Source organism: Mustela nivalis, assembly GCF_964662115.1.
Source record: "Mustela nivalis genome assembly, chromosome: 12".
In the NCBI taxonomy this organism is placed as follows: Eukaryota; Metazoa; Chordata; class Mammalia; order Carnivora; family Mustelidae; genus Mustela; species Mustela nivalis.
Genome location: NC_139031.1, coordinates 13297938 through 13323402, shown reverse-complemented (window position 1 = coordinate 13323402; position 25465 = coordinate 13297938). Strand labels below are relative to the sequence as shown.

General features: G+C 49.3%; 1 protein-coding gene and 1 long non-coding RNA gene across 2 annotated transcripts in view; one reads left to right on the top strand and one right to left on the bottom strand.

The window, feature by feature from the left end:
• TBXAS1 (thromboxane A synthase 1) overlaps positions 1 to 25465 on the top strand; it is a 165272-nt gene that overhangs the window by 106150 nt on the left and 33657 nt on the right. Inside the window, exons 7-10 of the mRNA XM_082693906.1 lie at positions 6366 to 6454; positions 8202 to 8350; positions 10036 to 10166; positions 13917 to 14231. Of these exons, the coding sequence (XP_082550032.1) occupies positions 6366 to 6454; positions 8202 to 8350; positions 10036 to 10166; positions 13917 to 14231 (684 nt within the window). The remainder of the gene's footprint in view (positions 1 to 6365; positions 6455 to 8201; positions 8351 to 10035; positions 10167 to 13916; positions 14232 to 25465) is intronic.
• The window catches only part of LOC309845683, a 170185-nt gene that overhangs the window by 132262 nt on the left and 12458 nt on the right, over positions 1 to 25465 (bottom strand). The gene's annotated exons all lie outside the window — the stretch shown is intronic.

Here is a 25465-nt window from a genome sequence, read left to right as displayed (position 1 = left end):
TAGACCAATGAGTCACCCTGCCTACACACCATCAAAGTGTGGGGGTCATCTCAGGTTAGAAGTATGAGATAATGCGGAAGGGACTCTCTCTTGCCTGCTCCCTGCTCAGGAAATGTGTCTTCTCTAGTCTTCAGGCTGACCCTGTTCTCCAAATTTCCAGGGGGCTCCAAAGGTTTAATGGTGTTTGTTGATTTGTTTGTTTTCCAAGTCCATGACATCAGAGCTGTATTCAGTGAAATTATAACCTAGAAGTCAATTGACTGAGGAACAAAGAGAATGGATTCTGATTTCGGAGACAAAAGCAACAAGCTAGGAGTCAGAGGATCTGAATTTCTAATTCTCATTTTTACTAAATTATTGAAACATAAAAATAACCAGATGTAGGTCTTTGTGTAATTCTGAAGTCAATGCATCAAAGAGATACAAAAAGACTTTCTTACAGATGGGATGTATCGGAGCAAGCAGAAAGGCTCAAGGATCCAACCCTTCACTGTGCCAGAGTAGGAAGCTGCCTTCTCTTTCCATGGTCTCTAAGTAACTGTTTCAATCTGATGCTTAGGGACCTCATTCAAATCCTAGAATGTCCATGGAAAGGGAATTCATAGGGCAGTGCAATTAGTCCTTTGTTTGGGGATAAGGACCCTAGTTCAGAGAGACTCAAATGACTTGCCCAAAGTAAGAGGTAAAATGGGCACATGTGCCAGGTTTTTCACACAAAGCCCGCTCCCGGTAAACCGCATGACATTCAGGCTCAGACAGAAAGAGCTCTTCGATCAATTAATGTTCCTTCTATGTCAAGACCCTTAAGGAACATTCCATCAATCTGTCATCGCACAGATATTTCTAGAGAACAACTGAACGTGTTGCACTGAGCTCATTCCTGATAGGACAAATACTGAAAACTTCAATAACACATGACAACATATAGGAATTGCCACGAGAGGGTGACACTGAAAGTGTAGTAGCTACCTATTGCTGTTTAACAAATTACCCCAAAACTTAGCAGCTTAAAACAACAAAACTTTATTAGCTCATGATGTCTGTGGGTCAGGCTGTGCCTCTGTTTCAGGGTCTCTGCATTTAGCCTGGGCTGTGATCTCATCTGAAGGCTTGGCTGGGGGAAGATCTGCTAAGCTTACTCACATGGTTACTGGCAGTATCCAATTCTTTTTTTTTTTATTTAATTTTATTTACTTATTTGACAGACAGAAATCACAAGTAGGCAGAGAGGCAGGCAGAGAGAGAGAGGAGGAAACAGGCTCCCTGCTGAGCAAAGGGCCTGATGCAGGGCTCAATCCCAGGACCCTGGGATCACAACCTGAGCCGAAGGCAGAGGCTTTAACCCACTGAACCACCCAGGCGCTCCGGCAGGATCCAATTCTTAGTGGGCTTTGGAAAATACGATAACAGGTTTATCCTATGTCCTTCAGTCAGTGGGGATACATAGATAACAAGCATTTTCATTAGACCAATCTGGTGACTGAGTATAGAATGTATTGAAAAGTGAAAAGAAAGAAGGCTAGGAAGCTCTTTGGAAACTGTTTTTTAGTCTGCCTATGTGTCCGGCACTATACAAGGTACTGAGACTACAAAAGATGTTTACGCTTCTTTGTTCTCAAGAAGTAGGATGACAGCCATATTCCAGATGACAGGTGGCAAAGTCTGAATTAGAGTCGTCGATGGGGAGATAAAGATGAAGGGAGAGAGACAAGGAACTAATGATAACATGGTGAGTCAAGAACAGGTGGATCCACTGGGGTCTTGTTCATAAGGACTAAGAGGAAAGAAAATGGTGCCAGGCATCCAGAGCTGACTGGGAGCATGGGGGTCCTCCAGAGGACATCTGGCATGCCTTCTCCTGCCAAGCCTTTTATATATTTCTAATCACTGTCACGACTCTTCGAAGAAGGTCTTATTACCCAATTTTGCAGATGAAGAAATAGATTTACTGAAGTTGAGAAATTCACCCAATGTCACACGACTAAAAAGTACCAAGGAGAGGAAATCTAATAACTGGCAGTGGCTTTGAATATTTGCTCTTGCCAGGGTCAGATGTACTCAACAAGGTCAGCATCTTAGCCTCAGAGAAGGAAGCCCCACTGGCAAAATGCTGGGAATCACCTAAAAGGAGAGTAGAAAGCCTATAAGCAGGAGATTTCTTAGCTCTTCTTTGTCATTACCACATGAGTTGTCTCTTTTGACCACTCAGAAAGCTCTCTCCACCTTGTTAAATTAATTCTATTGCCCTCTGTCCCTGCTTGACTCAGAAATCCTCAGATACAGTCTGGAAAAAAAGAAAAAAACAAAGATCCATTTTTTTTTTTAACTGGGGGATTTAATAATAGTCAGTTCCAGGTAAAGAGCAGGGACTTCTTCCTTGACAAATTTCTTCCCCAGGCTGAGGGTGGTACTTTACCCTGGATGGTGACTGCTAGTTTCCAAATGGCTGGCCAGCTGTAGGGTCAGCATCATCTAGAATAAAGCCAACCCATGTGAGAGGTGAAAGAAGCAAAATGGGAACCCCTTCTCCCCAGGCGTGGCTGCTAGACTGTCATCCCCAAGAAGAAATCATTCTTTTAAAATCTAATAGCATTAGTATTTTATCTGGTAAGTATCATGTCCATGCCTTATGAAAAATATGGGGAAAAAAACAAAAATAAAAATTTCTCATTATCCTACAAAGATGAAATGTAGCAATCAGATGAGAATCCTTTATTAAGATTTGATGATAGCATTGTGTGCTCATCTGTGCACGTGTGTTTGCACAAGCCACCTATGCCTGCTTGTCTGCAGATCTAGGGGAGTAACTGCTGGGCTTGTGGATTGTAGGAAGATGATTGCAAGCCCATCAAAGAGAGCTTTTGTTTGTATGCAACTCGTGTGGGAGTGAATATTCCATAACTACTTGTGTATAATGCAAGGAAGAAAGCCTGAAATGATGCCCACTGGCCAACATACAGATCCGCTCTACGGTCTTACAATATTTTCTCTGCATTGCTTCTTAAAACATTTTTCATATTACATGCCCCATCTCATATCACATTAACCCAAATAAAAATGTCATTAACCATTCAGTGCGACAGACAGCAGGCAGAGATGGTAGAAAATTACAATCATGCCAGTCAGCCACAAAGCATTCTGGTTACAAACATGTAGAGGAATCGAGGGTGGGTGGTGGTGGGTCCAGCCCCCCTGTGCACTGTCCAGCATACGACTGGACTGAGCACGGGTGGACCCCTCTGTATGCACATGGCATGCTTCTGAAGAGTTGAGCATAAATCCAATTTTATGTTGCATACCATTTCTGTTACATTAAGGGAGCTGTAAGTTTGATATCTAAAAAGACTTCCTTTCAAACAGCATTTTTCTTTTTTTACCATGTTCTGATTCCTCTGAAATAAACCGAAGAGAAATTTAGTATATGGGATTTTATGAAAATGGAGTTCACTTGTACCACTAAGTTTATTAAAATAATGGAAGAATATAGCCAGCGAAGGCAGTCGCAGAAAAGTGGCTGAGATAGCAGAGTTCTCCAAACACGGAGGTAGTCTAAGATTTTTTGAGAGTGATGGCCCAGAGGCCACTGAAAAGGACCCATTTACATGCACTTTTGATGGATTATTAAATTGGGTGAATATTTAGAAAAGAATACAGCTGTCCTGAAGATCTCTGCCCCGGAGTTACCAGGAATAAATCAGGGTAGCCGTTCTCATCCCTGTTTTGAGCGGACTCCAGGATAGGCACATGAGGTCAATTCCATTTCTGTTTCGGCAAATCATCAGACAAACTCTTCCCCGGCCAACTTACCCATCAGCTGGTGCCTGGCTGACTATTTACTTAGGTTCACGCACAAGTGGCGGAAGAACAAGAAACACTGATGATTGACCAATTCCATAGCTCCCTAAAGTAACCACCTAAAGTAGAGTGGAGGGCCATGGGCTCTGTGTTTGCTCCTGGACACACAATGACAAACCAAATGAAGGCTCAGAAGGCACATTTACCAAATCTCAGAGGGCAAGAAGCAATAGCCAATGTTACGGAAGATGAGACCTGAACGCGTGAGTACGCCCCTTGCCCACCTATACTGAGCAGCACATGCACCCTCGTGCTCTAAGGCTTTGATGCTAGATGAGCAGAACGTCCTTTTTCTTAGAATTTTCCTCTCCAGATACTTCTCCCAGAAGGCTTGGCCACAAGGGAGAATCTGAGATGTTCTGTCATCTCTCCACGGAGTGGGGCAGAAGGGGCAGTGTTCTGCTCTGAATATCTGCTCCTTGACCTGCCTGTTGGTGTTGCCCAGGCCACGGACCCCGCTCCGGGAACTCACACAGCCCTAAGCTTAGCCGACAGCTCACTCTTACTCAGCAGGAGTGTCCTTCTGCTTCTCAGGGCCATCTCCTCCAGAGAGAGCTCCCACAGCAAACAGTTGGGCCCCTGGTGTCACAGTTCTGTCCTTACACTCCAGAACACATGGGGTGGCTTTCAGACTTCCAGGAAGGAGGAATCCAACAAAGCCATGTGTCCCTCCAACACCTGGCCAACAGCCACCCAGGCTGCCCCACTGTGCCAGGCTTCTCCAATCACCTGAATGTCTTAGGTGAGTTGAAAGATTGTTCTGCTCAGAACACATGGCAGGACAATTTTTTAAACAATAAATGTAATGTAAATATAAAGCTTTTCTAATGAACGGAATCTGAAGTGTCAAAAAGTCAATTGCATATGGCGATGATTCGTGGAAACAGACCTTGTAGCTTTTGCTGACCTGAACTTCATATTTGCCTGTCCCACATGTCTTCTCAAAAAGTCCACATACACCTGGGCTTGGGACTGGCATGCAGGGAAGGGACCCATTTATGATTTATGGAATCTTACCTGAAATACTGGTGTTCCACTGATGGAGCTGCCTTTTAGGAGTAACACTGATCAGAGAGAGATAAGAATGGAGAAGTGTGCGCAGACCATGTTGTGTGAGGAGTGTCTAGGAGGTAAAGAAGACCAGCACTTGCTCTCTGGGTATCTGAAGCCCTACCGTGTGGAAGAAGTCTACTAAAAGCAGGGAGAGGTTGTCAGAAGGGACAAATTTTGCCTCAGTACAACATACCTTCTAATAAGTAGATTAACATTCTATAACTTTCCCTAAAGCCTCAAGATTTTCAGGGCAAAGACTGGATCTTAAATAATCATTCAAATTCATTTCCTCCTTCAACAAATAATTACTGTGTGCTAGGCATTGCTCTGGGTTCTGGGAACATAAAAATGAACAAAAAGACAAAGAGACAAAAAGACAAAAATCTTCTCTGCCCTCAGGAAGTTATGGTCTAGTGTCAAATCGTAAAATCTGAACCTATTTACATTTCAAAAAAAATGTTTTCCATAAGAAATGCTCAGAACAATGTGTTACAGCATGTTGCTTTAGCTATGGTGTTACTCTAGAATGTGCACTCGTTAGAGTAACACCATATTCTACGGTGGTGACTTGGCTTTGCGAACATACAGGAGAAAATATAAGATCATGTGAGTGGCCTTCGGGCTCTGCAAGGAACCCTACCTGCTTGAGCCAGACTGCTGGGGTCAGAGTGACGACAGCCAAAAATGATTTCCAAATGAGATCCGAATTTGGTGAAGCTGAGCCGTAACTACATGAATGTTCATGACACCATTCTCTGTGTGTGAGTGCATATGCTAGACATTTCCATAATGAAAATATTTAAATATTAAAAAAAAAAAAAAGAAATTCAGCAATTTTCCGAGGTGGGCATGGAAGGTCCCTTGAAGTCAAGGGCTCCCTTACACATACGTATTCAAAGGTTTAAGCGGCTGAAGCAAAAATGGATAGCCATCCATCAGAAATGTGCTGAAAGTGATTTTGTATTGTAAAATCTTGAAATGGACCACCTTACGTTCCTTTGGAGACTAGGATTCTATATTCTAACAGAAAACCTAAAGTAAAATTGGAACCAAGCAAACATGGATTGGGGCTAATTCCAGAGAGAGTACATATGGATTGTGGTCTATTTACTCTCTAATGCTAACCAAATGTCATGAAACCGAGTACTGATTCTCATTTCTGTCTAAGCACTTAATGATCATTTTTATAATTATTTCCCAGTATTTACTCTAAATCCCTTCTTCTTTTCGCTTCCCAAAGAACAGATTGCTTAAGCCAAAACAGACGTTTACAGCTATTGTATTTTATGATATTTATGAATTTCAGACCCTCCTCTTGATTCTTAGATGCGTGAAAGTTACCTTGAAAACAATGTCTGTTTTCCCAGGAAGAGCCTCACTCGACCTCTTTATCTGCAGCTAATTTAGGTGGGCTCCCTGCATGGTGTCCTAATTACCCCTTTGTTATCTGCTATCAGATGACGCCCTTAATCAGCCAAGCCTGTGATCTGCTCCTGGCTCACTTAAAACGCTATGCGGAATCCGGGGAGGCTTTCGACATCCAGAGGTAAGGGCGCTACATGGACACATGACAGATGAGGAATCGTGCGTTTGGATTGCTGCTTCTTGTAACTCTACATAATTGCTGGACAATTACCTTGGGACCAGCAAACTATGGAAATGCTAGAAGCTCATAAAAAGCATGGGTGGACTGAATAATAAGAAGAAATGAAACCCGCCTAAGATGTGAAGAGAATGTGAACAAAGCCCAGGGTAGGTGTGGCGTGTTGACGGAGGCCTTGAGTGGGCAGCGGAGTGTGTGTGGACACGCCCTCTGACCTCTGCAGAGGCAGGAGGGGTCAGAGCGACAGGGGGAGGGGGAAGGGGGTGCCAGGAGTGGGGGGTGAGCTGAGAAAGTCCATGCATTTTTACCACAAGAATTGCGCACCTCAGCCTAAAGCCAGGACGTAGCGGTGGACTCCAAATTGAAATGACTGATTATCTGGCTTCCCCTCCAGTTGTCCTGGGCTAAGTCATGGCTTCCAGCCTGGGAGGAGCAGGGCGAGAGAGGCAGGTCAGCCAGAAGCTGACTCGTTCTTATTATCATTACTCATAAAGTAATAACATAAACCATCACCAGCATTCAAATTCTGCCGTGGTGTTTACAAAATCCTCTCACACTCTCTTCTCTCTGGTCATGGGCTGTGTGCGTTGGTTAAAGACCAACTATGAAAGCAAAGTAAATAACTAACTTAAAAACCCTTAACTCTTGGGGGGTTAGGATCAGACGCAATCACACTCAGTAGGCAAACTGTTTTCACTATAGCGGGGACATGTGTAATCAATTGTAGGAATGTTTTCAATCAAGCTCTCAAAAGAAAAAAAGTCATCTGGAGATGTCATTTATTCTTTAACGATAAGCTGTTGGTGATAGAGCCTTGAAGAAAGGAACTCTGTGTGTGCCCCCCACTCGTGTCGAGCCACAAAAAATAAGAACTTTTCATTATAAAAGGAAATGCATACCCCGTTGGCAGCCTTTTTTTTAGAAATAACTTCATCTGACCGCTCCTGCGAGACAGCACAAAAAGATCATTCTGGCTTAAAATGGCCCTTTGAGGGCAGGTTTCCTAGAGCTGAAGAGGTTAACTTTGCTGGAGCTATTGCCACTTTTCCTCCTGTTTGTTTCTAAAGCGCAACGTGTGTTTTCTGTAATAACACACATATGTTCATGAAGCTGGTCCCAAAGTTTGTCTTCTATTTATTTGAGTGTGAAGCACCCTCGTTTTTGGTCTGTTACTCTTAGAAAAACCGCAAAATCATTAGGAGGGAGAGGGGGACAAAAATAGTAAAACTAGACAACCAGGTTGCCAATTTGCTGATCCCAACCTGCTCTATACCAATTGACCCCTCGATCCTCGCTTTGGACAGACTCTGCACAGCTCTGGCTTCATGCCCGTGGGCTTTGGGTCAACTGTTTCCCTCCACGGGGAGGAAGGCTCGGAGCCTGCTTCTTGGACTTTGTTGCTGGCGGATTCAGGCTGCCTGGAGCCGGAGAGTCAAGGAAGTGATGTCCTCCTCCCCTTCCCAGAGTTGGTTTGCGTCAGCTGTCCAGTACGTTTCCGCGTGTCCTCCTGAATTCTGCTGCCATGCTCAAGGGATCCCAGCCCCTCACCTGAGCTCTGCAGGAAGCTGCTTCCCACTGTAGCAGGCAGACGATGGAGCCGGATCCCTTGGGGGGGTGTGGGGGGACAGGGCACGATGGCCAGGCCAATGGCCGAGTCCTTCCCAAACCCAAATGGCTCCCTCTCCCGCAGGTGCTACAGCTGCTACACCACAGATGTGGTTGCGAGTGTCGCCTTTGGGACCCAAGTGGACTCCCAAAGGGCCCCCGAGGACCCCTTTGTGACGCACTGCAGGCGTTTCTTTGCATACTCCATCCCCAGGCCTGTCCTGGTTTTAATCTGTAAGTACAGCTCTTGCCCAGGGGGATGGGTGTAGGACTGGGGTCCGGCAAGCTGGCCAGACCCCACGGCAGCTCTCGGGGTTCAGCCCCCACCATGAGGAAGGGGCGCTGGAGGGGTCCCTGAGACTCGCCCTACAGGGTCCACCTGCAGAGACCTTAAGCTCCTGGAACCACCCAGGCTTCTGTTGTCACCGGCCGGGGCCACTCATTAGCAAGGCGGTAGTGCTGGCCTTTCTCGCCACCGCCGCCGCGAGAACCACCACGTCCCCACTTCACAGATGAAAAAACTGAAGCTTAGAAAGGCAGAGCCAAGATGGGAGTCCACAGCCTTTCATTTTCTATGACATATTCCTCCCCTCCAGCAAAATCCTCTCCAGAAGACTTCCCCGCTGGAAGCCCAGCGCCCGGCAAACTAGAAATCATACGTGAAGGGTGACTGGCAGGTTACCTAATGCCATAGGGACTGGTCGATTTATTTTATTTTTATTTCAAGAAGTGAGTTTTTGCCCTCTGGCCAATTCCGGCATCTTCTTGCTTTTATGGAAGTGTTGAAGCGTTGCTATTGCTGTTATTGATTATTGCCCGAACTTCTAACCTTCTGCCGGGCTGCTAAATTGTATCCATTCCTCGGTCAGTCCCTTTCCCATTTGTGAGTCCATTTCTGTGGAAGTCCCGGGCACCTCCATCAGCTCCGTGCTGAAATTGTACCGAGGGGTCGCCAAGGGGGTTCAGAGCAGCCGCCGCTCCACCCTTCACCCCAGCCACCCCCTGGGAGCTGCTTCCCCGTGTCCGCTCCACCTGCGGTGGCCCAGGGACCCGGGCACGTCCTCCGGTGGGCGGCTCCACTGTCCTGGCGCTGCTACGCCTCGTCTGTCGGCCACTCTGAGCCCACCTCCCTGCCGCACCACAGTGGTTCAGGCTCTGGCTCCTGAAAACGGGCAGAGTATTCTGAGAGCTCCGGAGGTCCAGAACTACACCCCCGATCCGGGCTCTCATGCAGTGCCTTGTGCAGTGGGCCCCCGGTCCGTTCTGGGAAGCAGAGCTGACCCGAGCCACCCTGCAGCAACTCAGCCCCTCAGCTGAGCCCCCCACCTACTCCATGAGGGGATGAGTGTCCCTGGCCCGCGGAGCCCTGCCAAGCTGTGGCAGCAAGGGCACAGGTGGCACAGGCCTGGCACAGGAAGGGAGGATCCCAAGGGGCCAGCATTCTTGCCATCGACGGCTGTGGCAGCTCTTGGGGACCACTCAGGTGGTCCCTTGGGGGACAGTTACCCCTGGGGAAACAAAGTTAAGAAAGTAGGTCTGCTTCCCGCCTTGCTCAGATGTGAACCATGCCCCAACCTCGGCCCTTCCTTGATGGAACACGAAGACCTCGGGCCCTCCTACCTAGGACCCCGAAAACTCATTTCTAAGCGCGAGCTTGACGTCCCAGGGGCCAGATGGCAGCGCCGACTCAACTGAACAGACATGCACCGAGCGCCTGCCACGTGCGAGGGGCGGTCAGGAGTCGGCAGGTGGAAGTCAGGCTCGAGCCCTGCCATAAAGCACACGGACCCCGAGGGGAGCCCTGCCTTCCAACGGGGGCTGCGGGGGGAGGGGGTTCTGCTTCCCTGGCAACAGGCATCTGATAGCCCCGGGTTACTGCCGCCCTGTTTTCAGTGGTGCTTTTGTTTTTCTCTTTCAAGTATCATTTCCATCCATAATGGTCCCACTGGCCCGGATTTTGCCCAATAAGAACCGAGATGAACTGAATGGCTTTTTTAACAAACTCATTAGGAACGTGATTGCCTTGCGGGACCAGCAAGAAGCACAAGAGGTAAGGGACCGTAATAGGACACAGCAGCGAAATGGCACGGGGCGTAACCTGGCACCGCTCTCCCTTTCCTCTTGCCTCCCCACCCCGCACACTGGCCTTTAGCCGCCTTCTGCTCAGGGCTTTCCAGGGCACTAGAAGGAAAGGAGAAGGGGTGGGGTGGTGGGGGGCAAACATGGGCGAGAAGGGTGAGGGCAGGGAGGGAAGGACGGCGGAGAGAAGCCCGGAGCGAACTGTCCACATTCTGACACGGGTGCCCCCCCAAATGCACGGCCCCTCTCTCTCTCAAGCACCGGCAATAGCCGCCCCAAAGAAGTTTCTAGATAAATGCGCCAACCTGGACTTTCCATCAGCATATTCGTTCTCCTGAACATCGGCAAGATGGCGTTTTACAACGCGAAGAGCATCGGCAGCAGAGAGGGTCTGGGCAGCTGACAAGCAATCCCCACTGGCTTTCAGCATGGAGGACGTGGCTACACAGTCGGGGCCTGAGGGCTCCTGCGCATCCCCTGACACCCAGAGACTTCTTTCCTCCCTACAGATTTGCACCAGGCCTGGTACAGTGTGGAAATCCAAGAAATATTTGTTGTTTGAACTTGGCTGAGAACAGAAATAGGACTTTCCAGTGTTGGGAAAATAATTTCACTGTTGGATACACTCATGCATGTATAATGCTCTTCTTTAAGGGCCTCGTTGCATTCGAGAAAGTTGCTTCAAGAGGAAAAAACAGGCCTGAAATGTCTTCTCCGGAACTGATTCGCACGAGCGTGGCAGAGTTGCCTCAGAGACTGGCTCAGAGGGCTTAACGAGGGACGCGGAGATCCGGCGGCTGCACCACTGGCCCAGGATGAGATGGGGAGTGGGGGCGGGGCAGCTAGTGGGGGGAGGCACCAGCAGCAGCCTCGTTCCGTCCCGCCTGGCTTACCCCCAATACTGGGAAGCAAAGGTGTCCCAGTTCAGGAGGCAGAGAAAGGTGCACAGACCCTCACAGCCCCTTGGCCCACACACCATCATGAATGCCACTCGACGCCCTTGGACGTGTGGGAACCATCAGCTCCCTGGGGCTCCCTGGCCCAGCCCTGCCCCCTAAAAGGACAGAACATTCTCATCCCGGGTTCCTGCATCTCCACAATGACGAGGAAGCCTGCGGAAGGAGGGGTGAGGGAGCCACGTTTTCAAACCTCAGCAGTGCTCTGACGGGCTTCCTGATAACAGTTTTGTCACACGCGCTCCCCTCCCCCTCCCCCAGCCCGAAACCCACAGGCTATGGAATCAGGCTGCAGATCCTAAAACTGTTGCACCCAACGGCTTACTGTGAGGTGAGGGGTTTATTAAAGATCCAATTACTAGCATTGCCTCAAGCTCTTCCTTTCATAAACTCAAGAGCTATTTGTTTCAAACAATGAGTTGATCTGAGAAAAACCTCCCAACCACAAATCCAGGACTGCCCGTGTCAAGACAGAGCTATATGGTTACTAAGAAAACTTGCTTTAAACCCATCTAAACTCTGTAGACATTCCATCAAGCAGATGTGTGTTTGCGCAGTGGAAAATGCAGCACAGATGTTAAAAGGTAAATATTTTTCTAAGCTCTAGCCGATGGGTGGATTAGACACCTACATCTATCAGGGTGCGTATTTTTCTTGGATAGAGCCATAAAGCAGCACTGTTTCAGTCCTAAATGGGCAGTGTTCACATAGCCTCCGTGATGCAGTGCGAATTAAAGAAACCCATCTACGCTAATGCTCTTCTCCAACGTGCGGGCCCCAGAGAGCAGCCCTTTCCGCTGACCTCTGGAGCTGGAGGGGAAGACGGATTTCTACCATGCCCGATGGCCCTCTAGCAGCCTGTCTGGGCAGGGAGAGGAAAGGGGGCCAGCCGCAGCTCCACCACTGGAAAAAGCCACCGGAGCTCTCCCTCCCGCCACCGGGGTCCCCACCCCGCCCTCCAGCAAAGTCTCGGGTGAGCCTTGGGGACTACTGCTTGGCGCCCTGAGGAGTTTAACCCTCCCTAGCTGTCAGTCCTGCCGATTCTCATCCAGGAGCCAAGGCAGTGGAAGATTCTTAGCTCCCCGATGGGCCATCATCCCCTGCCCTGTCCCGACTCTGCCCCACGGAACCAGGGTGGGCAGCGGGGCCCCAAGAGCCACCCAGATGTCGGCCAAGCATCAGGAGGGAGTCTGGGGAGAGCCAGCCCTTGACGATGCCACCCAGAAATCAGAATGACCAGGGCCCGGGGTAGCAAGCGGCAACCACCGATGGTTCACCTGAGCAGGCCGGCAAGACACACAGAAAATGCAACGTCCTTGAGGCCCCGTGTCTTAGCTAGGAGGCCTGCTGGAATCTTGAGAGGCAGACACCTTGCAAGGTCACAAAAGCGGGGCAGCAGGCAAGCTGCAAAGGCCCCGTGCTCCAAGGTTCCCGCCCCAGATCCTGTGCCCTTGTAAGCAAAGCTCACACGGTCTTTCTCAAATGCATTTTACTGCATCGCAGTGATTATTTATACAGACCTAACACGTGCTCAGTGCCACATGCGCCCCGGGGTAGAGGGGTGGCCACAGGGTCCTGCCCTGGACATGTTTATACTCTTACGGAGGAAAAAAAGCAACAAGACGGGAAGTAACTACAACCTCACAAGAGGGAATTAAGTGCTGACGTGTGGGGCACAGATTATTCCTGTGACAGAAATTCAGAAGCCAATGAATGAGCAAATGCAGCACCAAGTCAAGTACTTTGAAATTATAGTATGTTCCTGCCGGTGGTTGAGACACCCTTCTTTTGCTGCTTTAGCCCCATAAACTCTGGAAAAGAGGAACATACTGGCTGTCACTCATCACATTAACGGGCTTTTCGAAGAAGGGACTTGCCAGGGATACACTTCGTCCATACGGAAGGCATATGTGAACACTTGTATAGTTACAGTTAGTGGTAGTGAAAGACGAAGGGTATCTGTGCTGGTAAGGAAGGGAGGGGAAGACAGTAAGAAAGCTCTAAGTACTTAAATGGGAGAGAGGATCCCCCGGGGGAAAAGGGACCCAAGGAGCAGACAAGCATCCCCAAGGCTGGTTCCCTGCCGTCCCCAGCTCTGTCACCTTCCTACTGCATGAGGACCATGTTTGGCCACCCCCATGAGCCCTGAACGGTGCGTAAGGGAACAAGGGAACCTGTGCTTTGGTTTAAATGATGTTTTCATTGTTTGATTGTTGGAAAACCAACCAGCCAACCAACAGTTCAAATATGTAGTAAAAAAAAAAAAAAAAAATCGAAGCTCCCCCCCCCCATCCTCCCCGTGCCCCTAGGTTTTCCCTACCTCCTCTGGCTCCCTGCAAGCGACTGGGTATGGATGTTGCTAAACATTTTCTACGCATGAACAAATACGTGTAACTGTATATATTGTACACATACCGTTTTTACAGAAATGAGATTCCACTGTGTGTACTGTTCTGCGACGTGCTCTATTTTTTCCTTCCCAAAACGGCTTACCGCGCTTCCCAATCAGCCCAGTTAGAATGGCCTCATCCTTCCTCAGTGGCAGCATCACCGTCTGTGGCTTGCTGCACCGAAGTCTGAGACCCAGAGTGCATGGGAGGGATAGTCGGGGCTTCCAGGTTCTCACCATTTCCGAGAACCCCACAGTGAGGGTGCTGGTTCCCATCAAGCTCCAGCTCCTTAGAAAAGCTCCACTTGCGGGTCCAAGAAATCTCACTCATGTGACTCAGAGGCCAGAATCTGCATTTTCTCCTTTTGTCCCGTAGAGGCGGAGAGATTTCCTCCAACTGATCCTGGATGCCCGACATTCCACCCCCTCTGTGGGGGTGGACAGCTTTGATATGGTCAGACAAGTGTTCCCCTCCACCCACTGCACCGCAGGTGCCCCCCGGCCACACCAGCCCGGCCGCCTGTCCAAGCCACTGACTGTGGACGAGGTCGTGGGCCAGGCCTTCATCTTCCTCATCGCTGGCTACGAGATCGTCACCAACACGCTTTCTTTTGCCACCTACCTCCTGGCCACCAACCCTGACTGCCAAGAGAAGCTTCTGACAGAGGTGGACAGCTTTAATGAGAAATATGTGAGTACAATCAGTCGTGCGAAATCCGCAGGACATGTGATTTTGTGTTGGTAGAAGTGAAACTTAATGCTATCGATAACTTCCTTGCAAAAACCACATTCTACGTTTATAAGATGAAATTGGGCTATTGACCCTGTTCTCCACCTCTCTGGGTTAGCAAGTAAAAGGAAGTGCTTAGAATAACAGAAAAAAAAAAAAAAAGGAAAAAAAAAAAGAATGAAAAGAAGGTGTCTTGGGCATATACCTTCAGCATCTAGGGTGGTCCATGAAACCAGGCCTGGCGCAAAGTCTTTTTTTTTTTTTTTTAAGATTTTATTTATTTGACACACAGAAATCACAAGTAGGCAGAGAGGCAGGCAGAGAGAGAGAGAGGGGAGGAAGCAGGCTCCCTGCAGAGCAGAGAGCCCGATGCGGGACTCGATCCCAGGACCCTGGGATCATGACCTCAGTCAAAGGCAGAGGCTTTAACCCACTGAGCCACCCAGATGCCCCAGGAGGCGCAAAGTCTTAGCCATGAGTGAGGGTCACAGGGCAGGGACTGGAACGAGGTGTGGTTTCTCAGTGCTCCGGCTGTGGGGTCAGCGCTCTCCCTGGGGCACAGGGGTGAGGCAGGAAAGGGAACGGACGGAGTCCTAACTAGCAGGAGCCGACAGAAGGACGGGCCAGGCCAAAGCGGGAATGAGGAGGAAGGCGGTAAATGGAGTGAGGTGAGATGGGGCTGGCCAGTCCCGAGTCCAGATTCTGTATACTCCTTCTCAATGAGCCTCCTCTTTGGGGAGTTTGAAGGAAACTTTCAAGGGTGCTGAGCGAGGCAACTTTATGACCTCATATTTTTCTGGATGCTTTTGTGTGTATTGCTTTGACTTACAAGTTGTTAAAATGGTTAAAATCTGAGCTTTTAAAGGGAAAACCACCCTAAGAGACTTTTCCTATTCCATTCTGATATAATCATCACAGTCACAATTTGGGGGAAGTGGCCTGTTCTTAGAATCCTTAGAAACTTTTTTTACATATTAAGCTGAAAACTGCTTTCCAGAAAATTCCACGTCTTCATCCCACTGGGGAAGTAGATGCAAGGTCAGCCTTTCTCCACCAAGGCATTTTTCAAATATTTGAAAACGTCATGAACTGTGTTCCCAATGGCCCCAACTCTGGGCTCATCACGAGCATAAAGTCCCCTTCACGTGCCACACTGTTGTGACATCTGCCAAACCAGGTCTCCCCCATCCACTGCGTAGACAATTGATTTTTTTTTTCCAGCCTAGATGCAAGAGTTTATATTTATCCTTATTATTGCTCAAGTCAGTCAAAATAATTTTGAATCTTGATTCTGCCATCTGTCATATTAGCAATTCTTCCAGCCCAGTGTCATTTGAGACTTGCTAAGCATGCCTCCTCTTCCATCCGAGTCATTGATTAAAATGTTGAACAGGACGGGGCTTCCCTCCAGGTTGACATCGATCCATTAATCAATACTCTTTGGGCATGGAGTCTCCGCAAGTCATGCATGCAAATAACCCTACTACCTACTCCCACCACCTGTCTTATCCTGTTTCATGGGTACTTGTGGTATCTGTCTGTCTGTCTCTGTCTGTCTGAGGAACCTGATGTTGGAGGTACCTTACTGCAAGAGGACTAAGGGGAGCTGACGGGCATATCTATCAGGATACATTTAATGACACATAACAAAACTCAAACTGATTTAAGAAAAAAAAAAAAGTGGCAGGGAGGAGTACTTATTAGTACAGATCACTGAGCAGCCCAGGAACAGATGGGGCTTCAGGTAAATCTACCCAGGTCAAATATGTGCTCGGGTCCCAGTGTCTTCGTGGTTGTGCATCCTTAGTCATGGCCCCATTCCTGTGTGCTTTCCTCTCGAAGTCCAGGCAGCCCGCCAAGAATGTCTAGAACTACAGCGGGCTTCCTTGCTCATTACCGAGAGAGCAAAGAAGTGGTGGCCCCACATTCTCAGCCAGAGTCACCAGGTTCACTCTGGTTGGGATGCTTAGGTCACTGCCCACTCTGGAACCAACTATTGTGGCCCTGGGAATGGGGACGTAGAAGGGCTTAAGCTGGTCAGTCCCACCCCTGGAGTCGATCAAACCCATGTCATAGGACTGAGAACTTGGGACAGCACATGCCAGAAGGCGTTCTGGCTGTTACCCCACGAAGGCAGTAAAGGCAGTAGAGGGAATCCGCCCCTTGGTCTCAAACAAACTGCAACACGGGTCGAACTAAAGACTTGTAAGCCTAGAGAGTGGTCGGCCGTGTGGGAGACATGGTGGTGGGTGGAAGGGGGACAAGAGCTCTAGGAATGAGAAGTCACGATCCTTGCCTTCAGGAAATTTAATCACCAATTGAAAAAAAATAATGTCTATGAAAACAATACCTCCCTCCCAAATGACACCGTCCAGGGCAACAGAAGGCAGCAAATAATCAAGCCAAGAATGTGTGGTGTCCTCTAGAGAGCTGGGGGCTCCAGGAGTCCGTCCTACCGGCTACATCATAATTGTATCTGGTTATGTTCCTCTACCACGAGGACATGGGGAGTTTCCGCTGGCTTCCATTCAGAGGCCCTCACTCACACAACCCCTTACCTCTGACATAGCCTTAACTGACCATGACCTCAGTGAGGGTGATACTGTGTCACCGAACCCTGGCCTCTTTCCAATCCCCCCCAGCCCCGGGAGACCCACCTCCCCTGGGGCTGTGCGGAATGTCGCCAGGCACTGAGAACCCATGGGAAAATAAACAGATTCTGGCAGGTAAAGTTTCTCACACTTTCATGTACAGACAAGCATCCGGGAAGAGGGTTTAAAATGCAGATTCTAGGGGCGCCTGGGTGGCTCAGTGGGTTAAAGCCTCTGCCTTCAGCTCGGGTCGTGGTCCCGGGGTCCTGGGATCGAGCTCTGCTTGGCAGAGAGCCTGCTTCCCTCTCTCTCTCTGCCTGCCTCTCTGCCTACCTGTGATCTCTGTCAAATAAATAAATAAAGTTTTTTTTAAAAAATGCAGATTCTAGGGGCACCTGGGTGGTTCAGTGGATTAAGCCACTGCCTTCCGCTCAGGTCATGATCTCAGTGTCCTGGGATCAAGCCCCGCATTGGGCTCTCTGCTCAGCAGGGAGCCTGCTTCCCCTTCTCTCTCTGCCTGCTTGTGATCTCTCTCTCTCTGTCAAATAAATAAATAAAATCTTTTAAAAAAATAAAATAAAATAAAATGCAGATTCTAGGATACTTTGCTCATAGATTCTTATTCTGTAAATCTGGACCAGGGCTTAGGAACCTGAATTTTAAATAAACCTACCAGATTATTTTGATACAGGTGGTCCCTGGTTCCACTCTGAGAAGTCAGCCCTAGATTCTCAGGGTCTAGACTCCTCTTCTAAGAAGAAACCGGGTCCAAGCCCTGCCCTAGCCAAGAAAGCACCCCCTTCCCACCCACCAAGCCAGGTCATTTTCTTTTTCTGGGTCATAATTAGGACTGTCTCTGAGAAACGGGACTACATAGACGTCTTTTTAAAAAAACTTGTCTTGGCAGTCACAATTGTTTTAATAGTTAAGTGTTGCACATGGTACCCACTCAATGAGTATTTGTAGGTTCGTTCTTTCTTTTTTTCTCTCTTTCTTTACTATAATCAGAGTTCTGTTAATACGGGCCATCTGTCAGGACATGGAAATGCAGATTAGATGTTCACACATTCGATATTTTTTCTGAAAATCTGCATGTACAGTATGACTTGTTATAATTTTCCTGTTGTTTTTCATGCAACAAATATTTCTTGAGTACCAGTTAATGCCAGACTCGGGCTTCGGCCCCTACATGCAAGGATTCTCTGACCTAGCTCTTCCACGATGCCCCTGGAAAGGTCCACACGCTCCATTCAATGGTTTCCCTTGTATTTGTCAGTGAGATCACTGGATTTCAGCTCCAGGGTTTCTCTCCTCTGAGCCATATCCTTTATTAGCCATGCCCTACGAGAATCCAATGAAAGTTATGTCCCTCTCCCCAAGAATAAGAGTATGTATATGCACTGTAACCATCAGGATTCTTTCTGTTGATAGTGATAAAAAATTAAACTCAGATTAGCTAGAGAGTTTATTGACCCACATAACAGAAAACTCCAGAGAAGAGATCTACCTTCAGGTATGGCTTGATGCAGAGGCTCAAACTCTATCACTGGAATCCAGGTTGTTCTCTCTCCCCACCTTTCAGCTTCATTCACTCTGGGCATACTCCGTTCTCAGATAGGACCTGCCCTAATGGTCACCAGACAGATGTGGAACCAGTATGTTGGTCAGCCCGAACTAAGTGAAGTACAGACATGCAGATTTTCGTGTTTTCTCCAAGTATTTCTGCTAAATGTGTGCTGATGAATCTCCTTTTCCCTTCCTTGATGATACCTCCAATAGATCGCAAGGATTTCTGGTCAGTTTTAGGCATTAAAAAGTCCAGAGTAGTCTGGCCCAGTTTAAAACTTCAGTCTCAGCTCCAAGTTAATGTCCTTCTTTCTCCTCAGCTTGGGCTGACGTGTGGCCCACGGAAGCTGCCCTGGGGAGGGCCAGTGGTCTGTTTTTTCACCCTCCTCCCTATCCTTGCCCTGCCCCTCCTGGGCGCCCTTCTCCTCTCAGGATTGGGGTCTCCCCATAGATCCCCCATTTGTACCGAACGGAGGCTTCTCTCAGCACCTCCCCTGCAGTGGCTTCTGGCATGGGGCCCCGCAAGAGTTGTTCAGGGCACTCCTGGGACCTGCCCACTACACGGTTCCCTGACAGGGTCGGGCTGCCTGCTCCCACCTCATGCCTCTGGGTGATGGGAACTCCTGGCAGCCAGCATCGCTCTTGAGCAGGATGCTGGCAAGATGGCTCGTTCTGAGCTTCCCTGCCTTCCATAGCATCCCTTTGGCCCACGGGAGACACACACTTTGGCCGCACCAACAGAGGCTGCTCCCTCTGCTCTCTCCCTCTGTCCTGACATCTCTCTCCCCAGTTACTTTTCCTCTGCTCAGATAGGTTGGGGTGGGGGAGGAGGGGCAAATGAGCAGTCCTGCTGCATCAGCCGGTGAATGAACTGGAGAATGGAAGGCCAGGCTCGGCCAGCGGCCCCCAGACTCGATGGGTGTCCTATCTATCCCAGACCCCATCCCTTGGCTTGGGCCCAGGAAACACTCTTCTCTAAGCGGATGACTCCTGGCTCTGACAAGTGTTCCTTAAAGCCCTCTAAGCTTTCCATAAGCCGGTGGGGGTGGGGGCGAGGGGGTAGCAGAGCTGGTTCAGGTCCAGCCGGCAGCAGTGAGCGTCCCCTCTTCCAAATCAGCGGAAGTCTCCTGAATCTCACTGACAGCGACTGGGCCACGTGCCCACCCCTCAACCAATCACTGGGACCGAGGGGATTAGGACGCTCTGACTGGTGTAGACCTGGGTCCCCGTCCCATCCCTGGGACTGGGACTTGGGGGCGACCTCATCCAACCACTCAGACCTCAGATGGGGAAGCGGTGGATCCCCGAACCCCTTTTCTTGGACATGGAGAGAATGGCTGCAGGTGCAGGAATTTGGCCCAGTCAAGTACACAGACTCGGCGGTCCACAGGTTAGAGGCTCCCACTTTGAAATCTTTCCTTACACACACACTCCTTTCCGCTGAACTTCCAGAGTCACGTCTGTAAGTCCAAGAGCACTTGGCGCTGCACGCTCTCTCGAGCTCTGGAATCCTGTATCCCGCCTGTTCCTTACTTCTTACAAGTGGTGTGGCCACTTCCTACCAAGGGTCCTGTGGTTTCCACGGAGCTAGTCAATGCTTTCCTATCAGTGAGGAGGAAGTCCTGGCTGGTGGCTGGTCTCACTGCTTCCTTTGCCAGTCACACTGTGAGCTCATCCGTGGTGAACATCCACGAAGCAGGCACTGGGCTCTCAGCAGAACTAAACTTCTGGCAGGCATAAGGATTCTTCTGGAAGGTCTTCCCTCAGCAGTGAAGGTGATCTTGGCCCACCTTTCACAGCTCACACGTTCGTGTAATAATACTCCATTTCCCGCCACCTGTTCTGACCCAAGTGGCCTTAATGTCTTTCTCCTTTCCGGGGTCGGATTTCTGTTTCCACTTATAATACAGCTATAACCCACTTTATAACTCGTGCCTCTAGGTTGCTTCGTTCCAGGAACACATGTGTTTGCTTCCAAATCATCTGGCTTTGGAATTTGGTCTGGCTTCCCTGCCTCTCATTCCACCACCAAAATCCAGCTTCAACCTTGCTCTCTCAAGTCACACAATCTCTTGGAGAACTCTCTGCCCCCACGACTCCTTCGTCATATTGAAGGGGAGGTCCCTTCACTAAACTCAGGCACTGAGGAGCAGGGAGAGGCCTGTACCACTCGTAAAACTAAGAAAGCGCACCAATTGTTTAATAAGGCCTTTGTAATGTAGATGCTTCGTTGTGTTCTCCAATATCTAATTTTGAAAAGGATGGGAGGAAAAAAAAAAAAAAAACAGCTTCTTTCCATATAAATTGTTTTTGCTATAGCTTTAGCACTTTATGTGGAAATTATTGACTTTTGATCTGGCCAAACCATTCTCTTTTCTTCTCTTTGGTGCCGGACTGTGCCAGCCAGAATTTATGACCCATTTTCCTTCTGTTTAATTGTTGTTATAAATCTGCTGTGCAGAACCCAGTTGTAAATTTATCACAAATTGGGCTGGATTGATATACAGTCTCTCTTTAGGATAATTTGAACACAGTTATGCCTTAGAAGGAAGGCCAAATTCTTAAAACTTCTCTTGAAGAGCTGCTTTGTAACCATTGTAAATATCTAATTAAAATACAACTTACTCCTTCTTTTTCTCTGAAGGATAAAAGCTTTCCATGCTGGGTATTTCGGCTGATTAGCTCATGCTGCTAATGTGAGCAAGGTTGGGGATTTGTTCCTTGAAACAGCCAGAGGATCTCAAAGGAAAGCATATTTTGTGGCCACACACACACACACACACACACAGCCATTTTGCCCCCAACCAGCTGTTTCATAAATAATATACATCCTTTGTCACAGGAGGAGGGTTGGGTGAAAATATGAGTAGCTTAAATTCAACCTCACTATGGAGAAGAAAAAATATGTCTCCCAGTTTGGATGCTACCCAGGGTGAAATTCAGGGTCATCTTCACACAGGGAGTAGGGCAGGGTTGACTTTAAGATTCAAGTGACAGACTCGAAATGGGTTTACCCACATCCGGCAGGCTTCTGTCCCCTCTGCCCTGGTCCTGCTGTCCGACACTTTAGGAGGAATAAACTTAGATGTCCTCATCACTTCTCTGCCCCCCGCCACATGGGGCTTCGTGGAGCGTCTGAGCCCTGCCCTACAGATCCCACGGCAGCCCAGCAGAGCACAAAGCTGACAGGTACACGGAAAGAGGCAGGAACTCAGGACAACCTACAGCCGTGAAGTCGAAGCAGAATCCAAAGACCAGAGCAGGGACCAGCACACTGTGAGCCGCCGGGTTCCAGAGCCTACGACCCGCACCTGCCCGTGCAGGAGGCGGCAAGTCCTTATTCCTCCGGAGAGAGCACAGATACTCCCCCATAATTTACCTTTTGTTAAGAAGTGAAAATAGTTTCAAAAGCCTTCCAAAAGAGAACGATGCCACTCTCGCTTCACTGAGTACAAGAGAAAGTGGCGTAGGAATCACCCAGTCTGACCGGGGGGATATCTTGAGATGCGTGCTGCCTCTACTCCTAAAATTAGCTTGCTTCCTTCAACAGCTTTCCCCAGGGTGGGAAGCGAGGGGCAGCATCTGAGTTGATGTGAAGTCATTTTCCAGGCAGATGCAGCAGACTGACTGGAGAGCTGACCTCACACCCCCCAGTTCCCACCAGACTGGATCTTTTAGGGAGGGAGTCCCCGTAGACCAAATGGTGAGTTCGTGTATATGGCAGCTCTAGGAGTCCCCGGAGGAGAGTCCACGTGGAGGTACTGTGCTCAGTGAGCACCTCCTCGAGGCTCTTCCCCTGGGGCCTGGAGCAAAATCCATCCTATTTTCACTACAAGCTCAGTGAAAATGGGGGGGGGGGACCTTGGAACGTGTCCAACTTGCCCGCTTCCCGTCCTTTGTGCTGGAAGCGTCTGACCTACAGAACGGGCTTCTCTCACCCTTCCCTGGCATCCCGATAGCTAATATTAGAGCAGAGAAGTCTCAGCAGCCTACAAGAGGGAACGCTGTGGGCGTGCACCTAGACCTCCATCCTGGAAGTCACCATTTGTGGCCACTGCCACGAATGGACCAGCTCTGGGGAGGAAAACTGCTCAAGACAACTCAACTCACGGGTCACAGGCGGACCCATCGCCCTGGATCAGGTGGCAGGCCCAGTGTGTAACTGCCCACGGGACAGTTAGGTACACACAATGACCTCTGTCATCCGGGTCGCCTGCCCGCGTTTGCCCTGGGGACCCCTGCAGGAAGGCAGAACCCTGTGTGTTGCGCCTGAGTGCTGCCCAGTGTCAAGACCTTCCTGGGCCCCCACCCAAGGCTCCAAATAAGTCCCTACTGCCTGGAGGTGCCCCCAGCCCATGCCCACGCACCCACCGAGGAACTTCACCTGCCCTGACTTTGAGCCACTCCCCTGGGCCTCAGCAGTGACCGCCGATCCCCAGGCCGCACGCCATCCAGAACCCCGTGAAGCTCCGGTGCCCCTTCCTGTCTTGTCTCCCCTTGTCGCCAGGCCCCTCCTCCGTCTCCTCTCCTCCCGCTCTACAAAGTTTGCAACACCAGTTAGTCTCCTCGCCCTCGTCCTGGCTCCAGTCCCCAGGTCAGGGGGACACAGAGCTTCCCTGCCTCACCTCCTGACCCACTGCCCCCAGGGGAGCCGCTGGCCACCCCCGAAGCCTGTAATTTTGCACAGTGACAGCCCAAATGAGGGCAGTGGGGGTGAGCCAGTGCGAGGCAGGTGGGAAGAGAAAGGACGTGCAAATGTTTTTCTTATGCTGCCCAGCTTAGCACTTCGGCACTTTGAATTTCTAGCTAATAATACTCTGAACCCCCCCCCGCCCCCCAGCCCCCACCCCTGAGTCCCCACAGAGCGATTCTGTCTCGGCAGAAGGAGAGGCGACCTGCAAAGGAGAGACTCCTCGGGGAACAGGCCACACCAATCAGCATATATTTGGTGCCTTTCATGTGGCAACTCCGAGTATTTTATATTCAATATCTGGGCCTCTGGAGGGGCCAAGCATTGCTAAGCAAATAAGCTGGTGGGGCCAGCGCGCATCAATCCAGAAAAGCAAGAATTAAAAATAAACTTGGGAAAGCAGACTCCACAGGTGAGGCTCTGCGTTCTGTGAGGTCCTCTTGGCGCTGAGTGAGAGTCTCAACTGAGTGGCTTGTTTATTTAACTATTGCTCACGTTGTGGGCTCTTAAAACATCAAAGGGATGAGTTGCATTCCCAACAATTAGCTTTTGGAATAAAAGCATGAATACAGGCACTTTTTTTTTTTTTCCACTTCACTGGACTCTCTTGACCAAAGCCACTTTGACCCCCAAGAAGCAGGAGCCTCAGAATGGTATCCTCGGGTGCAAACTTAAAAGAGTCTGGCTCCTTTCCCCATCCGCCCATCACTAGGCTTAAAACCTCACCATTTGGAGGTCCTTCCTATGTTCCAACACAGTAGCCATTATTAAAATGCCCCTTCCTCTTGGGAAGAGGAATTGTAATCGAGCCCCTACGAGACTAGGCGCCCCAGGAGAGCGAGCACTTGTCTGCTTGGCACACTGGTACCTCCCAGAGCCACAACAGTGCCTGGAAAACAACAGGCTCGCGACAGGTGGGCGCAGGACGAATGAATGAACCAACGAATGTCACACCATTTGCCCCTTTGAAAGCAAATTTAATTTGGGGAAGTGCAGAGGAGTACACGGGAGATAACATGGCTATTTCACCCTAGAAGGGAGGACAGAGATGGGAGTCAGATAGACAAGGCCACAGCCAAGGGAGACACAGACAGATGGAGGCAGCACGCGGCCATCTACGGTCCTGTCTTTGTGTTCCCGCAGGGCTCCCATGGAGCCTGGAACAGAGGGAGCCTGAGCTCTTAGCCTCCAAGGGGATCTTAAAGCCATCTAGGGCATCCTGCAGCCCAGGACAGATAGCCGAAACACATTCATGCCACTCTGCTTGAATGCTCCCAGGCACAAGGAACTTACTACTTTATCCTTATATTGAGTCGAAACCTGCCTTGGTTCCTTGCCCACCCAGTTGCCTAGTTGTGCTTTCTCAGTTCATGGCCTTTGTCTACTCGAGTCAGCGAATAGGCCACTTCCGCCTGGGGGCTACTTCCACACTTGCCAGGATCCAGTGACTGGGCATCTCACAGAAGGAGAGATGGCGGGAAACTGGGGAACCAGTAGAGAACAGGGACCTTTCTCAACTCTTTGCTTGTGGCCCAGACATTCAGTTTACTCTGTTTTCTGGTAATGTCTGCGTTGCCTCGGGACTGTAAGCAGCATTACATTTTATTTTGGGCGTTTTGCGTGTGTTGCATTTGGTTTTTGGTTTTGGGGTTGTTGGTTTTTTTTAGCATTTTTGTTTTATAGTTGAATATGGGATGTGTGAAGATAGCAACCACACGAGCCCGTCAGCCCAAGCATATGAATATTCCAGATCAGAAGGGATGCTTGACTCCCCTATGAATTGCGACGGGTAGGGTTTATAAAGTTAAGCGCTTAGAATTCTGTCTTTAAAATTTAAATATTTAGATTGGGTCTCTGGGACGCAAAAGGCAATGCCTGTTTCTCACTCACTTAATTTGATTTTTTTTTCTTTTTCATGGCACAAGTTGTTTTTCAAAGCCTCGTTGCTTGAACGTTCCCTGTAGGAGGAATGTAATTAAAGTGCACTGGCCTCCCCCTGCTGGGACCGAACCGGGGCCAGAGCTGTAGGAAGCACAAAACAGACACCCCGCGAAAAGAATCCTTATTATAAAGATGAGAAGGGAACCAACTTCCCTCTGGTTATGAACAGGCAGCTTTAGAAAGCCACCCAGACTCTTTCTGCAATGGGCTCAGTCTCCAAGACATTTGAATTAGTCATTTCAGACCGGAAGGCAGAGGATGACCTCCTCACCTCCTTAGCTGTAGGCAAGAACTCAACTTACTGAGAAGCTTGTCCAAGCAGCTGAGGAGGAGGGAGCTCCGGAGGGAGGATATTTCGTGGAAAAGCACAAACTTTTTCATGAAAATGGCATAACTAGTATCCTGGC